At 42.2% G+C, this 19,489-nt stretch overlaps 1 protein-coding gene across 4 annotated transcripts; it reads right to left on the bottom strand.

Annotated features, from left to right (window-relative positions):
• Positions 1–4,037: 4,037 nt before the first annotated feature.
• LOC104245645 (pentatricopeptide repeat-containing protein At1g11290, chloroplastic) lies at positions 4,038–19,224 on the bottom strand. 4 transcript variants are annotated; one of them, XM_070167800.1, is made up of 3 exons: positions 16,459–19,224; positions 15,637–15,945; positions 4,038–4,136 (listed from the first exon to the last, which is right to left on the bottom strand). In XM_070167800.1, the coding sequence occupies exon 1, from the start codon at positions 19,120–19,122 to the stop codon at positions 16,681–16,683; it is 2,442 nt and encodes an 813-aa protein (XP_070023901.1). In that variant the 5' UTR covers positions 19,123–19,224; the 3' UTR covers positions 4,038–4,136; positions 15,637–15,945; positions 16,459–16,680. The 4 variants fall into 4 exon arrangements, with proteins under 4 accessions (XP_070023901.1, XP_070023900.1, XP_009799584.1 ...); XM_070167799.1 differs by lacking the exon at positions 4,038–4,136 and adding an exon at positions 14,829–15,490; XM_009801282.2 differs by lacking the exon at positions 4,038–4,136 and adding an exon at positions 14,829–15,473.
• Between the last annotated feature and the right edge of the window lie 265 nt (positions 19,225–19,489).

Raw genomic sequence — 19,489 nt, 5'->3', positions numbered from 1 at the left:
GCATTTCCACGACGTTGCAAATTCCTTTAAAAATTTAATGAATGAGACGAGCCTCGACAAACAAGAATACACAAACTGCGGGGGCCTCAACGGACAGTTATTTCAAATGCTTAGATTTCAAGACAGGCCGCATAGCGAACTTTACGGCTTTTCTCAAAATAACAACGCGTTAGTATCTTCAGGCGCGTATTTAATAATGTTATCTTCCTAAACTCGGGTGCACATTTATGTGACTCAAATCCAAATCTCAACGAAGTTGGAACGTATCAAAAATTGCGGGTACATTTATGTGGCGTAATTCGAGATGCATTTTCACGACGTTGCAATTCTTTGAATAAATAATAATAATAAAAGCGATAAACAGTTAAATTTGCACGTAGGTTCATAATTGTATAAAATCAGATAATTAAGCCGAATATGACAGTTGAGCGACCGTGCTAGAACCACGGAACTCGGAAATGCCTAACACCTTCTCCCGAGTTAACAGAATTCCTTATCCGGATTTCTTGTGCGCAGACTGTTAAACAGAGTCATTCTTTTCCTCGATTCGGGATTCAACCGGTGACTTGGAACACCATAAATCTCCCAAGTGGCGACTCTGAACCTTTAAATAAAATCCCGTTTCGATTGTCCTTTAATTGGAAAAACTTCCTTTACGTCCCTTAGCGGGGGTGTAGGTGAAAAAGGAGGTGTGACAGACTCTGATACCAACTGTTACGCAACGCCTTCCTGATGTTCTTTGGAAGGGCAGCGTAAGGCTAAGCAACTAATGTCAGTGCGGTTGCTGTCGGCCAATGAGGTCCCCTCCGCACGCTAGACTAGATTGTCAGTGTCGTGCCGGAAAACCAATGTCACGAGCAATTGCGGAAGCTGAGAGAGAATTGGGTTTTGAATGATGATGATGATTTTATTGATGACTGAAATGCTGATTACAAAAGATGCGGTGTCGAGGGGGAGAGACACCAGAAAATTGCTTGCTTGAAAATGTTTGATTGTTTGGTCCCCCTTAATAATGCTTAAAAAAATAAACCAACATTACATGACTAGTCCTAATAAAGCTGTAGAAGCACACTGAATGAAAATGATGTAAACTAGCCTATAATCACAATGAAAAGGACTTAGTTTATGACAAAGTAGAACTAAGTCCGATGGCAGCAACTTTGTCTTGCGAGTCAGGGTCTGCGCGCGCGTTGCTGTGGGCGCGCGCGACACTTGTTGTGTTGGCCTGAGGCTGGGCGCTGGTGCTTGGCATCGGGGTCTGTGCGTGAGGCGCTGCTGGAATGGGCCTGCAGCTGGGCGCTGGCGAGGCATCAGGATCTGCACGCGCGGCATTGTCAGGGCGCGCGACGCTGTTGTCATTGGCCAGCCCTTGGGCGCTGGCGAGAGGCATCGGTGGGGCGACAGAGGCGTATGCGCTCTTGTCACTTGGCGCAGCCAAGACCACGGGGCCGACCATGGCGCTAGGCACTGTGAGGCTTGCTAGGCCGCCATGGGGCGCGGCCAAGAGGGCATGGGGCGTGTCTGGAAAGAAGCCCATGACATTATGCATGGTCATAACCTCTATAGTCATCTTGATGGATCCACCCCAGCCCTCATTCCGAGCACCACTTTTGGAACCAACACAACCCCTAATCATGCTTACACACTTTGGTTCCGTCAGGATCAACTTATTCAAAACGCCCTTATGGATTCCATTGACCCTACCATAGCCTCCACAGTTGCCACTGCTAACACATCAAAACATACTTGGGACTCTTTGCACACTGCCTACGCAAACAAGTCCCAGACCCGAATCTTCAGTCTTCGTGATCAACTTGGCCGAATCACCAAAGACACCACTCCTATCACCGAGTACCTTCAACGTATTCGGTCCCTTTCAGATGAACTTGCTACTGTCGGTGCCCCTGTCACTCTCATAGTCAAAATCCTTAGTGGACTTGGCCCTAAGTTTCGTGAGATCTCGGCTGCCATACGGGTACGTGATACTACAGTTACCTATGAAGAACTATATGAAATGTTGCTTGACCATGAGCTCTTTCTTCGGCATGAGGAAGCTAAGGAAACCCCTGGTCCTGTCACAACAGTTGTTGCCACTCACAACAAGTCAAATAACAACTCCAACAATCGCATTAAGTCTTTATAGTAAGGAGTTAATTAGGATGGTTTCGCATGTAACAATTTTGTTTGAACGGGAACAGACAAGTGAATAGTGAGAAGTGGAAGGACCTTTGAATAAATTGAACTAGTATTTGCAGGGAGAATTGTACCATATTGCTATAAACTGCAATATCCCCATAGATTCCTCTTTGTGCTTCGTAATGGCAATGTAATGATGTATGTTGCTGCAAAAAGTTAAAGCAATTTATGTTCTATTCAGTTAAAATAAAATAAAGCTGTATAGAGAATTTTCATACGAATGAATGTCAAATGAACCAAAGAAAAACTCCATTTTGTTCTTTATTGGGTTCATAATCCATCCCTGATTTTTTAATCATCGCGATTCACGAATATAAAAGGATAGGTTATTTTCATCGTCATTGTTACTACTAAATTTTTTCCCATTACACTTTTATGTTAGAAAATTGGAAGAATCTTGGTTTCATTTAGTTGGATAGTGGCGTGGGAGGGGGTTGGAGGTTGAACAAACAAGGGGGATTATGGAGCTGAATATGTACATAAATTTCTAGTTTTATGTGCAGTCAATGCCGGGAGAGTAGCGAATCCAAAAAGGAGAAATGATTTAAAAAGATAGGGAAAAAAAGCAAGCAGAGGAGAATGGCGCGAAGAAAAAACAAATACTCCTACTCTGTAGTGTATATCGCTTTATCAGTTCCCAGCGAAAATAACTAAAAAAAAAGTTCCCAGTGGGGCAAAGAGAGATGAAAACAAGGATTGAGTGGGGGGCTAAGACAGAGGAAACGTTGAAGGAACGTTACCACTTAAATTTTAGCAAGGTGTTTGGATCTTGGTCGAAGAGACATGTCTCTTACATGTTATTAACATCTTTGAAAGCAGCAGTTATATAAACTCATCGTATATTTCTTGGAGGATGAACTAAATTGGTTTTCCAAAGCCTTTTACCTTTTCTTCCACATGAGAGAAATTTGTTTACTTATCAACTTAAATGTTATCACTTCATTGTACTTGATTAATGCACATTCTCACTCTAATATATTATTTAATCAAGAAAGGGGGTTGGCGTAAATAGATGTGGGTAAATTTTGTGTAGAGGGAGATGTAACAACCTTTTTTTTTATATAGTTGAGCACTATAGCCATTTCTCCCTGGGCTGAACAAGTCCACGTAAGAGCAAAATGTGGTGCACTGGCCGATGTAAGGCCAACAACAGTCATTTCATCAACGTTAATTGGTTTGACTTTGATGTTTCTGAAGTTCTAAGGCAATGAAAATTGCAGAGGGTAGCGTTTCTGTTAAAGAGAAACAAATAAAGTTCTTTTTCATGTTGCATCTGTAACTATTGAAGAATCATACTAGTAGTTCTTTTTGTACCGTGACTAAGATCCTAGACATACTTCTTCAGAAGCATATTTTCCATCACGTGCCCGAAATTTGTGTTTATTATAGAAGATCTTATTGAATTTAGTATGCATAATTAATCAGTACATATTAAGACTTGAAGAGGTAAACTTGGACTCTTTTTATTTAGAAAGGAAGAGAAGAAGCAAACAACAACAACAACAAATCCAGTGCAATTCTATAAGTTAAGGTAGTGTGTACGCAAACCTTAACTGTCACGACCCAATTCCCGAACCTGGTCGTGATGGCGCCTCTCATGAAGACAAGGCCAGTCATTCAACCCAATTCATCCTTTTAAGACAATTAATTAACACAATTATAGTATAAACATGGTTTAATAATATCCAATAGCGGAAAGTATAGATAAAATACGGAAATCCAACCCAACTCAGCCCTAACCGGGGTGTCACAAGTCATGAGCTACTACAGAGTTTACTAAAATTCTACAAAGTATGGAATTAGGAACAAAGTCTGAAGATATCATAAATAACAGAAGATAAGGGAGAAAACGGGTCTGCGAACGCCATGCAGCTACCTCGATAACTCCGATGAAAACTAAACAGCAGAAAACTCGCTCTATGCCTCAGGAATACCTGTACCTGCACACATGGTGCAGGGAGTAATGTGAGTACTCCGACCCAGTGAGTAATAAATATAAATAATAACTGAAGGTAAGAAAACACGTTAAGGCACACAACACTCTATACAGAAGCAGTGAAATCATTTAAAATAACAATTCAGTGAAACATCATGTGAAATTTCTTTTAAACCAGTAAAAAAAAAGATAATTTGGCAGTAAAATGACGAGTAGAAATCTACCTCTCGGGCTCAATATCAAAACAACAAGTAGAAATCTACCCCTCGGGCTCAGTATCAAAATAATAAGTAGAAATCTGCCCCTCGGGCTCAGTATCAAAATAATAAGTAGAAATCTGCCCCTCGGGCTCAGTATCAAAATAATAAGTAGAAATCTGCCCCTCGGGCTCAGTATCTCAGAACAGTATCAGCCCCTCGGGCTCAGTATCTCAGAACAGTATCAGCCCATCAGGCTCAGAACAGTATGAAGCAACCAGTCAATGAAATAAGAGCACATAATTATTATGGCGGATAATGCAGATGAGGAATAAATGCATGAGTGCAATGTAATGCATATGACGGTAACCTCTGGTACCCACTGCGGCGTGCAGCCCGAGCCATCCATATTTATTTATCGTCGACGGCGCTCACTGGGGGTGTGTACAGACTCCGGAGGGGCTCCTACAGCCCAAGCGCAATAACAAGCCATCTCGTGGCATCAATCAAGTCCTAGTCAGTCATTGTTACCTGACCAATTTATATCACACAGTGCCATTGTTACCACTATTTCAAGTCACATCATACAGTGTCATTATTACCACTGTTTCAAATCACTGCTGCGGCGCGCAGCCCGATCCATGCTCAGTCCAGAAATCATAATAAGCCCCTTGGGCATTTGTAAAACAGTAGTTCTCAGCCCGAAATATCATTTAGAAATATCATTTAAGTTTTCAAATCTTAGAAAGATGGCTGAGTTTGCAAAACAGTATTTAAAACCTTGGACTGAGATCAAATGATATGCATGTATGCGAAAACAGTGATGTCAATCCCTGAAGGATTCAAATAATTGGCAAGAAGCCCAAATGTAACAATTAAATCCAAGTAAGGATGATTTTCAATTTAGTTCAAGTAGAAAACACGGTAAAAACATCTCTCGGGACGGACTAAGTCACAATCCCCAATGGTGCTCTACCTCACGCCCATTATCCGCCGTGCAAGTCACCTCAATATAGCGTTACGATGTGAAATTCCGGGGTTTCAAACTCTCAGGACATCATTTACATCAATTACTCACCTCAAACCGGCTACTTCTTTAGCTCGCGACGCCTTTGCCCCTCGAATTGGCCTCCACGTGCGTCGAATCTGCCCAAAATCACAACGAATATGTCGCATTATGCTAAAGGGACAATACCCAATCGAAAGCAATCTATCAAAATTCACGAATTTGACAAAATCCGAGCCCCGGGCCCACATCTCAAAACTCAAAAATTTGTATACCAAAGTTCTTCGTCCTTTCACGAGTCCGTACATATAAAGAACACAAAAATCGGAGCTCATTTGACCCTTCAAATCGACCCTAGAAAATCTCAAAAGCACAAGCCCTAAAACCCCACTTTTCTACTGATTTTCATGTTCTAATTCACATACAATCTTGTATTTAACTTGGAAATAAGTAGAAACAACTCACCTTTGATTCTTGATAAAATCCCCCTTGAAATTCTCTCCAAAATCATCCAAGCCAAATGAAAGGAATGAAAGAAATAAGCCAAATCCGTGTTTAAAGAATCTGCCCGTGCTTCGTCGAGTTGTACCTTGCACTTGTGCTATACAAGTTGTACATCCTATTAAAATTTTCCCTTGTCGGACACCTTCTGTTTAAACACCCATAACGTCTTGTATAAATATCCAAATTACAAACGGTTTGAAGATTTAGAAACTAGACTCGAAGATTTAATTTGATAGGTTTTACACCATATAACTCTTTATATATCCCGAGATATGAGCTTCTAGAGTCGGCTCCATGAAATCAGAAAATTCTGGAGAAACTGCTCCACCAGTCATCTTCAATCGATCATAACTTTCTCTACAGATGTCCAAATTACGATTTCCTTAGCTTTCTGGAAACTAGACACGAAGGGATACGACTTTCGTTTTTGAATCATCTCAAAATTCCTTGTAGATCAAAAGATATAGGACTCCGAAGTACGCTCCACGACTGCACATTTGCTGTTCAAAGACAGCTTAGCAGCAGAAATTGCAGCAGCTTTTTCTTTTCTTTTTGGGTCCGAATTCCATTTCGTTAACCTTCCGAAATCCACCTGAGGCCCTCGGGACCTTAACCAATTATATCAACATGTCCCACAATATCATTCAAACTTGTCCTAACCTTTGGAACACCCAAAATAACATCAAAACATCATATCATCATCGGATTCAAGCCTATGAATCTCAAGAACTTCCAAATTCCATTTTTGATAAAAAAAACCCAACCAAACCACGTCCGAATGACCTCAAATTTTGCAGACAAGTCCAAAATGACATAACAAAGCTACACAACTCTCGGAATTCCATTCCGACTCTCGGATCAAAATCTCACTTATCAACCGGAATTCGCCAAAATACTAACTTTGCCAATTCAAGCTTAATTCTACACCGGTCATCACAAAAATATTCCGGACACACTCCTAAGTCACAAATCACCTAACGAAGCTATCCGAACCATAAAATTCGCATTTCGAGCCCTCTAACACATAAGTCAATATCCAGTTGACTTTTCCAACTTAAGCTTTCTTAAAAGAGACTAAGTGTCTCAAACCTTACCAAAACTAGTCCGAATGACTTCAAATTTTGCACACAAGTCACATTCGACATTAGGGACTTGTACCAACTTTCGGAATCACATTCCGACCCCGATATCAAAATTTTCACTTCCGGTCGAATTTTCTCAAAAACCTTCAAATTTCTATATTTAGCCAAATGACTTCAAAATGACCTCCGGACATCCGAATTCACTTCCGATCGCGCTCCCAACTCCAGAATCACCATACGGAGCTATTCCCAGACTCGAAATCCCAAACGGACATCTATAACTCTGAAATGCCTTCCAACCCAAATTTATGAAATTCTTCTAAAATACTAACTTCCACAATATACGCCGAAATGCTCACAGGTTATCCAAAACCAAATCCGGACATACGCCCAAGTCCGAAATCATCATACGAACATGCTGGAACTTTCAGATCCCAGTTCCGAGGTCGTTTACTCAAAATTCCAATCTTAGCCATTTTCTTCAACTTAAGGTTGCCGCAATGAAAAATTTCTTTCCAATTTGACTCCGAATTTCCCGAAATTCAATTCTGACCATACGTACAAGTCAACAAACCTGAAATGAAGTTGTTCATGACTTCCAACTGCTGAACGACGCGCTAGAGCTCAAAACGACCGGTCGGGTCGTTACATTAACCCTACCTTGTAAAGGTAGAGAGGCTATTTCCGATAGTAAGACAGGCAAATTATTGTGCTTTGCTTTACTTCTGCTCCAGTCACCACCAATGGATTCATTTTTCTCTACCTATTTTGTTTGACCAAAAAGTGCTAAGCTTTTTGTTAAACCAATTAATGAAGAAAATGAAGGATAAACCTTAACCAAACATAATTAACTCTAGATCTAACCATAGTGAACATGAAAATCGAACGAGATCAAGTTTATATAGCTCTTCTTAAGTTTATAAAAAGGCATCAAGCATAAATGATAAGCTTACATCTTTGATGCATTGTTCCACACCTGTAAGAGCAAAGAGAGAAGGAATGTTATTGATAATTATGAGACATATCTTTGTTGAATCAGCGATGGCGATTACGCAGATTTGCGACCAAAATCTAGGCTTTTACCTTGTCGGAGGTCTTCTCCTATTCCACTATTCCTTTCCTCTTTAGGGAGTCAGCCCCCTTCTCTTGCCTTCTTACCTTCTATTTATACTACCAATGTTCCCATTTGTCCAGCGGTCTTTAACCAGAATATTCTCTCTTATATTTTTCATTATTCCCCTCAAGCATTATGACACGTACTTCGCCGTACAAGCTTAGTGTTGGATCGATCTCGGCAATGACCGAGATGCTTATCGTTGTTGTGCCTTGTGAACACGACCACGACTCAGTCGACCCCCTACTATTCCTTTTAGCATAGATCCTCATGGACAGATTTTGACCCATACAGTTAGTCCCTCCGCATGTTGGGGTCGCCTCTTGGCGAGCTCGATGGGCGGACTCTGCTGATTCGAAAAGTAGGAGAAATCTGACCGCCTTACACAAGGGACGAGATCTTCATGGCGAGATAGCAACGTGACGATTCAAGAACTGCATCGGACCGTTATGTTAGTTCGGAATTGGACTATCACATCAATTCAAGATGTCATAAATACTTCTCAAGCGTCATTATGGCGCACATTTTCCAGGCATCATGTCGTTTCCCGTGCCCTTTCCGTTTTTCTTTCTTAATTGGCGGCTCTTGGTTTTCCCGCTCAGGACATTACCCTTATAAATAGAGGGGGAGCCCCTTAGTTGAATGTTGCGTTTTTCAACTGTTTTAAGAAAAGAGCTCTGCAAATTTTCTCCTCCTTATCTAGTTCCTCATACTTCTGCTTCTGCTAGAATTCGATGTGACCATTGTTTTTTTCCCTTCACCGTTTTCGTTTCTTTCAATCAAAGACAACAAATGGCTAGTACTTCTTCCCATTCTGACAAGGTTGTTGGTGCTCCGGTGCCGGAGAATGACGCATCCCTACTTGAGGAGGGAGTAGAGGTGTTGGAAGATGAGGGGTTCCCGACGGTGGATGAGGTGGTTCCCTGCTTGGGAAAAGCGAGGACTAATTTTAACAGCCCTGCTGGAGATAACCGACGCCCGTTCCTTCCACTATGGATGAGGCAGCGATCACGACGCTCAAAGCCAAGTGGGGAATCCCCGTTCATATCGAAATGGTGTCGGCGGGAAAGGATATAGTACATTTGTACCGCCCGGGATACTGCGCGTTTTACGCGTATCCCTTTGTTGTTGGGTACACGCTTCCCTTTCCCTCTTTGGTGGTTGATTTCTGCCGCTTCTATGAAGTGTGCCCGTCCCACTCTCTCCATATGCGTACAAGCTCTTTCTTATGCTTATCAAGTATGCGGAACTGGTCGGCCGAGGAATTTCCCTAGGGCATATACTCCACATCTTCGCCCCTCATTTTCTTCAGGGTACGATGATTCCTCTGCGATAGGTTTTAAATATCTTTGCCTTATGTTTTGATGATCTAACAAATTTACTGTTAAGAACCAGATAGAGAACCTAACACACTTGGACTACACTGCAAGATTAACGGATTCTAGCTAAATGTGAACTGCTATAGCTTCAGGAGATAGGAAACCAACCAACGACCTGATACCCCCGTGGTTCACTCATAGCAGTACAAATTCAATTGGACACAACTAGAAGCGACGTGACCGCTTGCACTATTTCTGCCTTGCCTGCACTGTTTCTAGTGCCCACTTATTCCTTGACCAACTAAAGTGCTTACATCATTTCAACTGATGTCATCAAGGTGTATCAACAATGAGTTTATATCAAAATATCACTTGAACATTTCTGTTTCTCATTCAAGCCTTTTGCAAAACAGAGAAATCAATTCTCACGAGCTTGAAGAACAAAGTTAAATGCTACTACGGACCAGTTCCTAAAGTTAGTATTTTGTTGTCCTTAGTTGAGTTGTAACTTTGTGATTGTTCTTATTGTATCTCCTAAACTACTTAGCCAGAAGCGTTGATTAGGAATCCACTTGTAAAATCCGTAAACTCTCTGAGTTTATGTTGTGACTAGGTTTAGTCATGAGTTAAAGTCTTTGTCACTAGAGAGTGACAAAGTGGCTTGTGGTGAGAGTATCATAAGTTAGTCAAAGTCTTTGTAACTAGAGAGTCACAAAGTGGCTTGTGGTGAGAGTGTCACAAGTTAGTTGAGTTGAATCCTTTGTAACAGAGTTATTACAATGTGGCTTGTAATAGGTGTTAACAAGTTAGTAAAGTTGAAAGCCTGCAGATGTAGGTCGTGGTTTTTGTCCCTTGAGTTGGGATTTTTCCACATAAAAATCTTGTGTCTCACTTACTTACAGTTTTACTGGCATTCTCAGCATAAACCCATAAAGGACCATGTACTCTACTGTTTGGTGGACTCATAAAAACTAACAATGTGCGTCATCGAGGAACCAAGAGTTTGGTGCTGAAGATGGACAATAAGGCTAATTGCCACTTTTGGGAAAGCTACTTCTACGTACGGACAGAGCACCTTGTGGCGAACTCGACAGGGTTTCCGGAGACGTGGAACTTCGCTCGTGAGTTTCCCTCTGTTAACTTTGCGATTTTTCTTAAGATGGTCATTGACCGTCTTCCTTTGGCGATTTTGCTGAGGATTTGTTTTGTTTGTTTTGTTTGTTTTTGCAGCAGGGAAATTACCTCCCCCGCTAGTTGCCGATATCCGCGAGTGGGTGAGCGCAATTCTCCCCCATACGGTTAGGATTCGTGAATGGGCGCCTTTCCATGAGAAGTTTGGGCGCAAGCCTCTTACTGGTGAGTTCGCTTGTAGTTTTGCTTTTGCTCTCTACTTCATATTTCTTTAACCTCGCTATTATATGATCTAACCCCTCCTTGTTGACAGGTCGGAGAGGACTGAGAAGGATGAGGGCTCCTCCGCTCGCATTCTGTTAACCGGCGCCCTCTATCCGGCCCGCACCAAGAGTTACTATGGGCGAGGGTACGGAAAGCATAGCTGCTCGTCAAACCGCGCTCGCGGCCGAAGCAGTACGCTTGGAGGTTGCTTCCCAACTGGAGACTTCGGTCCCTGCAGTTCGCTCAACGGGCGAATCTTCTCTCATCAGTAGTGGATAGGCCTCTTCGAAGAGACGGAGGGTAGTGCTGGAAGAGGCCTCTGTAGCCGAAACGTCCTCGAGGGGCGACCTTATTTCGACGGTTCCTGAAATCGGCTGTAGGGCTAACCAGGAGGTGGAGGCGATGCCTGTTGCGAACGCCCAAGAGGTTAATGTAGTAGAGGTATGGAGTCCCGAGGCCGCCATAGTTATTCCGAGCATACCATCATCATCCCGGCAGAACCACACCCCTTCTTCAGTCGAAGAGAAAGGGAAAGGCGTCATGGTTTAGGATTATGAGACCTAATTTGACATTGACCCTGATGACATGAGGGTGTTCGAGGAGGACTTTACCAGGACTGTGGTAAGGGCGGAAGGCCCCTCCCGCATACTCGAAATCTCGTCGGATCCCAACCTGCTGCAGGATATGGTGTCGCAGTTTGATCTTCTCTGCTCCGCAGCTGAAAGCGGAGCCCTCCAGGAGGTCAGCGATTCTCAGTTGTCACGTGGTGTGGCCGCAATGAGCTTAAGGGTGAGTTCCCTTTTGTCTTATTTGTTTTGTGACCCTTTTATCTTTATTGACTCTTTCCCTTCCTTTTTGCAGACTTACTCGCTGGAGATCAAAAGCGCTCGTAGGGCTGAGAAGTGGCCGAGATTTTTCTGAAAATGGCCGAGAAGTATTAGCGGTATTGTAACAGATACCGTGAGTTGCGTGAGCGGCTTAGAGTGAGCGTCAGTACGCAGTCCGCCAGGGAGGAGTTGGAGAAAAGAGATGAGGACCTGATGTGGTCTATTTGCAGGTGCAGTGAGCTCGAGGAGCTACTTCATGCCAAGAATGAGAAGCTCGAGGTGGACAAAGGGGTCGCCGCAGAATGTGAGGATCTTCAAGCGAAGTTGCTATCTTTACGAGCTGAGCTTGAACAAAATGCTGCTAGGGTCAACGCTCTCAGTGCAGAATGGTCGGAGAAGGTGGCCGACTTGGAAAAGAAAGTGGCCAAGTTGGAGTAAGCCGAGGATGCTCAAGTGTCAGCTTTGGCGAGGGCTGCGGCGTTAGAAGACACTATTCTCGTCCTCAAATCCGAGCAAGAATTCGAGAGGGCGACGACCACGATGAGGGAGGCGAGGTTTGAGAAGCGCATTAGTGAAATTGACCGGGAAGCTTCAAATTTGGGAGACAGGGTCGCGACTCTCGAGGATGAAGGCGTAACTGTTGGCTCAGGTTGAATCTGCTTCCGTCGTTATTCCCCGCCCCTTGTATGAGCTATGGGTCCATGCCGAGGCCCAACGAGATATATACAATGACTTGTGGGAAGCGGGAAGTGTTCCTGAGGCGCCTTTGACGATGCTCGGGTGAAGGCGCGCAAGGCTCGTGTTGCCTGAGGCTACGACCCTGCGACACTGGAGGTTGCCGAGGATGTTGATGTTGAGGATGGGTTTCCTGAAGATAATGATGGGGAGAACGGCGGTGATGACGCCGAGTGAAACGTTGCTCCAGCATTCATAGTTTTTTTGTTGGTTTTCATTTCTTTTCTTGTTTTTGAGGGCTAGTTTTGGCCTTTTGTAAAGTGCGGATGTTGTGTACATATATATGAATGAAATAGTCGCTTCGACTTCGTTTGTGTATCTTTTGATTTTCTTTTTCCTTCCCTCGCTTGTTACATATTTTTCATTTTGGCATAGACCTTCGGATTTCTTTGTGACGAGTCCTTGATCTTTTTGATTGGGGATCCGACCTTGCCCGGATCGAGTAGGATCTCGTCGCGTGAGTTCAAATAAAGTCACTTTGGATCTGCAAGTCCGAGCGAGGTTGACTTCTGATTTGCCGACTTAAGCAAAATCAACCCTAATTCAAACGAGGTCGAATTCAGACTCGCCATCTTGGACGAAGTCAATTTCGACTTTTACATTCGAGTGGGATTGAATTCAGACTTACCAATTTAGGCAATGTCGATTTTTCCATATGTATTCGAGCGAGGTCGAACTTGGAATCGCCATCTCGGGCGAAGTCAATTTCTGACTTATACATTCGAACGAGGTCGAACTTGGAGTCAATATCTTGGGCGAAGTCAGTTTTTGACATATATTCAAACGAGATCGAACTTGGAGTCACCATCTTGGGTGAAAATTTCTGACTTACATATTCGAACGAGGTCGAACATGGAGTAGCCATCTTGGGCGAAAATTTCTGACTTATATATTCGAACGAGGCCGAACTTGGAGTCGCCATCTTGGGCGAAAATTTTTGACTTATATATTCGAACGAGGTCGAACTTGGAGTCACCATCTTAGCGAAAATTTGTCGATTCGGGTGGGCAAATTTTCACTTTTACTTGGCGGTGGCCGACGGTCGTAAAGATGTGAATTTGAGAGGTCGAAATTGTAATCTGTTGTGAATTCGAGCGAGGTTGAAATTTCCTTTCGTTTGGTGATGGACGATGGTGTTAATTCGAGCGGGGTCAGATTGTAACCCGTTGTAGATTCGAGCGATGTCGAACTTTCCTTTCGTTTGACGATGGCCGATAGCCGTAAGGGTGTTAATTCGAGCGGGGTTGGATTGTAACCCGTTATAGATTCGAGCGAGGTCGAATTTTCCTTTCGTTTGGCGATGGCCGTAAGGGTGTTAATTCGAGTGGGGTCGGATTGTAACCCGTTGTAGATTCGAGCGAGGTCGAAATTACAACCCGTTGTATTATTTTACTGGAGAACATCACTCGTCGCTGTGTTGTTTACACGTGCGTCGGGGTAGGTCCTGATTCGCTTAATTTCGCTTTTATTGGAGAATATTGTGTGTTTCATGGGAGAGCCCCCTGTTCTGGAGATTGTTTCTCAACAGTCGACCCGTGCCAAACCGTTTTCGTTATTTGTAGTATGGTACGGCTTAGAGGGCTTTGCTCGGCCGTTACTTGCGAGATGGCATGGTACGAAACCTTTTCCTGGGGTGTTTTAGTGGCGTTCGTTCCTTGTTCGTGTACCTAGGAGAGTGCTCGCATTCCTGTTCTGAACTAACAAAAGAGCGTAATAAGTTAAACCCAAACGAAACTGATACCTTGGCCTGGCAAGTCGGTGAAAGGAGGAACAACACTGTAGGTTGCTTGCTTCGCCTCGTACTCGAATGATGGTTTCAAATTTGGCAGTCGTGTTCGGCCTCCTCGTTAATTGCGCCTAGGCTTCTCGTATGTTGGACTTACCTTGCCCATTGGGATATCGAGACCGAGTACTAGTCCGGCTCCGTTCGATATGTGCAAACAATAAGGGAAACATGTCATACTTTGTTCATAAATCATTCAGTGCGTGTGGGTACGAAGATAAGGCAGGATATGCCCGCTATTTCAAAGGATCACACAGTAGGCTATCGTCTCTTCCTAAGAGGTGGAAGTATAGGCTGGTATGTAAGGTGAATACGTCGAATGGGATTGTGGTCATGCCAAGCGCATAGTGATCGTGATTCTACTTTAAACATGCATATGACGTGTCAAACCCAACGCTACAGGTGAGGTGTGGGTTTTGCATAGACGTTGGACATTGTCTCGACTTTATGTGGAGCTCTGACCCAGATTGGGTTGGTTATCTCAACCACTTATCTTCTACTTTTTCGAGTTAGTGCTCGCAGCGAGATGGTGAGGTTGTGACAGCCGGGAAGTGATACTCTGGCTAGTTTTAGATCTAAAGGAAACTAAAATTTTGACTAGAAAATCCCCACAAACGGCGCCAAATTGTTTGACCAAAAAGTGCTAAGCGTTTTGTTAAACAAATTAATGAAGAAAATGAAGGATAAATCTTAGCCAAACGTAATTAACTCTAGATCTAAGCATAGTGAACATGAAAATCGAACGAGGTCAAGTTTATATAGCTCTTCTTAAGTTTATAAAAAGGCATCAAACATAAATGATAAGCTTACATCTTTGATACATTGTTCCACACTTGTAAGAGCAAAGAGGGAAGGAATGCTATTGACAATTATGAGACCTATCTTTGTTGAATCAGCGATGGCGATTACAGAGATTTGCGACCAAAATCTAGGCTTTTGCCTTGTCGGATGTCTTCTCCTATTCCTCTGTTCCTTTCCTCTTTAGGGAGTCAGCCCCATTTTCTTGCTTTCTTACCTTCTACTTATACTACCAATGTCCCCACTTGTCCAACGGTCTTTAACCTGAATATTCTCTCTTTATTATATTTTTCATTATTCCCCTCAAGCATTACGACACGTACTTCGCCGTACAAGCTTAGTGATGGCTCGATCTCAACAATGGCCGAGATGCTTATCGTTGTTATACCTTGTGAACACGACCACAGCTCAGTCGACCCCCTACTATTCCTTTTAGCGTCGATCCTCATGGATAGATTTTGACCCATACATGTTTCTGCTTGGATTAACCTAAATTCCAAAATGACTTGGAAATTACGGACCTTTCAAACGTCACTTCTCTTTTCTTCTTTTCCATGGTTAATTTCCCTTCTTCTCGATTACTGTAATTTGCAATCACCTCTCAGATACACCAAAAAAAACGAAGTTTACATAAATATACATATCACAGCAACACATTGTTGCCTTGTCACAAAGGTTACAGTATCATTCTCAAACTTAAAGAGGCTGCAGGGCATTTTATTTTCTGAAACTGAATACACATACCTGCATATCTACTCTTTCAGCGTGGCTATCCCTTTATTGGGGAAATTCTAGATTGGAAAGCAGCAGTCACAACCAGGCACTAGTTGAATTTACCAGGAAGTCCATCAAGCACCAGAGATTTTGCCTGAAGTTGCTGGAATCTTCTCTCTTTAACTTCCAAATATTAGGAAGTAAGATCGTGCTCAAAAGTGATATTCCACTTGTTGGTAAATGGCCAATAGTATCACTCTATTAATCAGGTTTTTTCTTGAACCAAGTATGCTACTTCTCGTTGTCAGTTCTTCCATGTAAGGTGCAAGTGTTGACAATCTGAAAATAAGACATCTATCGGTTAAACTTACTTACAGATAACCATGCCTAGGAAAAAGGAAACATATAACTTTGAAACCTTCTCATGTTATTATGTAGAAGTGCAATGTCAGGTAGTGTAGATTCTTGTTAGGGGGATTAGAAGATTAAGAGCTATGAGGACATTATGGATTCTGTGATACAGAATAGACAAAGAGAAACAATAAGCATATAACATGTACATTTACTCCCCAAAATATTTACTGGTTGTAATTTGTAAGGACCTTTTAAAAATATCGGTTCTACTATTATGAGATACTGATAGAGCCAGGTTTTTCAACTTTGGCCTAAGATCTCAGATTCGAGGAGGGCAATATTTTGCCTTCAGCCAAGTAATGAAATGGATGTTAATGTTATGATACCAGTAGCAGTTTAAGGTATTAATCCACTTCCAAAAAATAGCGGGGGAATATAGAAAGTTCAGCAGAATAAAATTGAAGTATCTGCAAATATTTGTGGGTAAGCAGGAAATACCTGAAAAATTTGTTGTCGAATAAGATGATCATCCCTCAATCAATACCTCTCAAGGTTTCTATGTGACTTGGAACAAATTAGAGACAACAATTTAGCCTCGGTCATGCTTCCGATCTTTGCTTCTGAATTGTTGCATTTCTGTATATCTTTGTTTCAGATAAATATAATGTTTTACAAAATCAACATGAGGCAACAACTTGGAAGAGTTATGAATCATTCAGATCACCAATAATCTCCACATGAACAGACTCCATTCTTAAAATGGTGGAAGCGGTGCATATCACGTACAATAATTTCTCGTTTCATGACAAGCGAGATGTACTTTGTTGCACTATGGCAGTCCCCACAAACCCGAAGATTTTTCCTGATGTGAATAGTTGTACCAGCACTTGTATTTAAAAGCCCAAATGAAATAGCAAGCTTCTCACTGTGGCTCTTTAACAATTGCTCCTGAACATCATCTTCCACATCATGAATTGAATCGGTATCAGGTATATACCCAGCAGCTTTAATCCTATCAAGCAATGTCTCAAGGTAAGCATAGATCTTCTCAGACTGAGGATGGCTAGTGCTTCCTGAGTAGAATGTGTGGACCTCGTTTCTTAAATCAACTAGACTGCATCCAGGTGTCTTTTGAATACCTTTTCTCTCCATCATAGTTCTGACTTTAGCGACTTTATGCCACATTGAAGCTGTAGCATACATATTAGCAAGAAGCACATGATATCCACCATCATCAGGATCTAGCTCAAATAGCTTGTCTGCTGCCTTCTCCCCCAGATCAACATTTTTGTGAATCTTGCAAGCTCCCAACATTGCACCATAGACGTTGAGTCCTGGTCTGACAGGCATATTATCGATGAAGTTCCAAGCTTCACCGAGCCGACCAGCTCGACCAACTAGGTCAACCATTGCCCCATAATGGTCCATTGAAGGCTCCAAGCTGTATTCTTCCCTCATGATCTTGAAATAATTGCGCCCCTTCTCTACAAAGCCAGAGTGGCTGCAAGCTGAGATGACACATAGAAATGTTATGTCGTTAGGCTTTACATTCCCCTTTCGCATTTCCTCAAATAATTCGACAGCTTCCATTCCAAAGCCATGCGTGCCATATCCATCGATCATGGCATTCCATGTTGTAACATGCCTATCATCCATTATGTCAAATAGCTTTCTTGCTGTGTGAACTGCTCCACATTTCGCATACATGTCAACAAGAGCAGTGGCTGCAAAAACATTCCTGTTCAAACAAGCCCTTATAGCAAATCCATGGATCCACTTAGCTTGACGCAATACGGATAATTCAGCAAGAGCTGTAACAACACTCACCATTGTAAATGAGTCAGGTTTGATGTTCAGCAGATGCATTTTACAAAAAAGAGTTAATGCATCCATCACATGCCCGTTTTGTGCATAGCCCAATATCATAGCATTCCATGAGACAAGTGTTTTTCCTTTCAAGTTTTTAAACAATTCAGCTGCAATATCCACTCTTTGGCACTTGCAGTACATTGAAATCAATGAGTTAACAACTGCAACATTAGAACCAAGACCTAGTTGGTTGACTAATTGGTGAACAAATTGTCCAAGCTCGAGATTCCTTGACTCAGCACACGCATGCAAAGTGCTCATAATAGTCACATTCGTCGGTTTGAATCCTTCATCCAACATTCTCCGAAAGATAATAAGAGCTTCATCATAATATCCATTCCGTGCATATCCGTCTATCATAGCATTCAGCGATACAATGGTCTTAGAATCAATCTTATCAAAAACCAACCTTGCAGTACCCACTGACCCACATTTAGCATACATATCAACCAAAGCAGTCGAGACATTCACAAGCGACTCAAACCCATTTCTATAAACATATCCATGAATCGACTTCCCCATTCGCAAGGACCCAATAGCAGCACAAGCAGGCAAAATGGACACAACGGTAACCGAATCCGGCCTATGACACCCTTCCTCCTGCATCCTCAAAACCAACTCCAACGCTCTCTTAGACATCCCATTTTGTGCATACCCAGCAATAACCGTATTCCAACAAACCAAATCCCTATCAGGCATTCTATCAAACATCTTATACGCATCACCAACCATCCCACATTTCGCATAAAGATTCACTAAACTAGTCATTGCAAACAAATTATCCGAAAACCCATGAAGAATCAACTGCGCATGCACCTGTTTACCCTTTAAAACATCAGAATTATCTGCGCAGGCTTTTAGCAGATACCCAAAATTGTAAATTACCGGAGTAACATTTTCATATCTCAAACGAGAATAAAAAGATAAAGATGAATCCACAGTAGATTGACGAGTATGAGCTTTAAGCATGGTATGATACATGGGGTCAACTTTGAGATTAGCAAAGTCAAAGACTTTGGTGGCATCATTAAGGCTACCATATTTGGTGAATAAGCTGATTAATTTGGTTTCGAAAAGGTGTTCGTTATAAAGACCATTTTTAATGATGTGAGGGAGAATTTGGTGAAGCTCTTTCATGGAAGTGCAGAGCTCGAGAAGGATTGCTGTTGGGTGCTTATATATATGTGATGGAATGTGGACCCTTTGAGTTAGAGACGGCGGCCGGTCGGGAATCGCCGTCGGTAGCGGTGGTGGTGGTGGAGTGGTGGAGCTGGCTAACAGCGGGAAACTCATGAAGCTTGGCGAGTTTCTCTGGGAATCTACAGATAGAGCTAAGTACAACTTCCAAAGCGCAGCTTACTATCGAGTTGTAAATGTCCATTAATAATCATTGGAGTATTATCTTTCAGCTTCTATGTTCTTGCAATTTTTTTCTTTAATCTAAACAATTTATATTTTGAGAATATAAGGACTTTCATTTTTAAAATATTTCTTTCGGGACATACTTAACAAAAAATCACTAATCAATATTTGAAAGATCTGATCATCGGATAAACTCTATATTTATTTATTTACTTTTGTTTTATATGAATAGATATTCTATTTACTCTTGAAAGAAAAAAATAAAGAATTAATTAATATGTCAACAAAGATAGTTACA

Source organism: Nicotiana sylvestris, chromosome 2 (genome assembly GCF_000393655.2).
Source record: "Nicotiana sylvestris chromosome 2, ASM39365v2, whole genome shotgun sequence".
In the NCBI taxonomy this organism is placed as follows: Eukaryota; Viridiplantae; Streptophyta; class Magnoliopsida; order Solanales; family Solanaceae; genus Nicotiana; species Nicotiana sylvestris.
This window is presented reverse-complemented; position numbering and strand designations above follow the sequence as displayed.

Bases quoted from the DNA above. Each gene is read 5' to 3' on its own strand.
- LOC104245645 (XM_070167800.1), bottom strand. From the start codon at position 19,122: ATGAGTTTCCCGCTGTTAGCCAGCTCCACCACTCCACCACCACCACCG.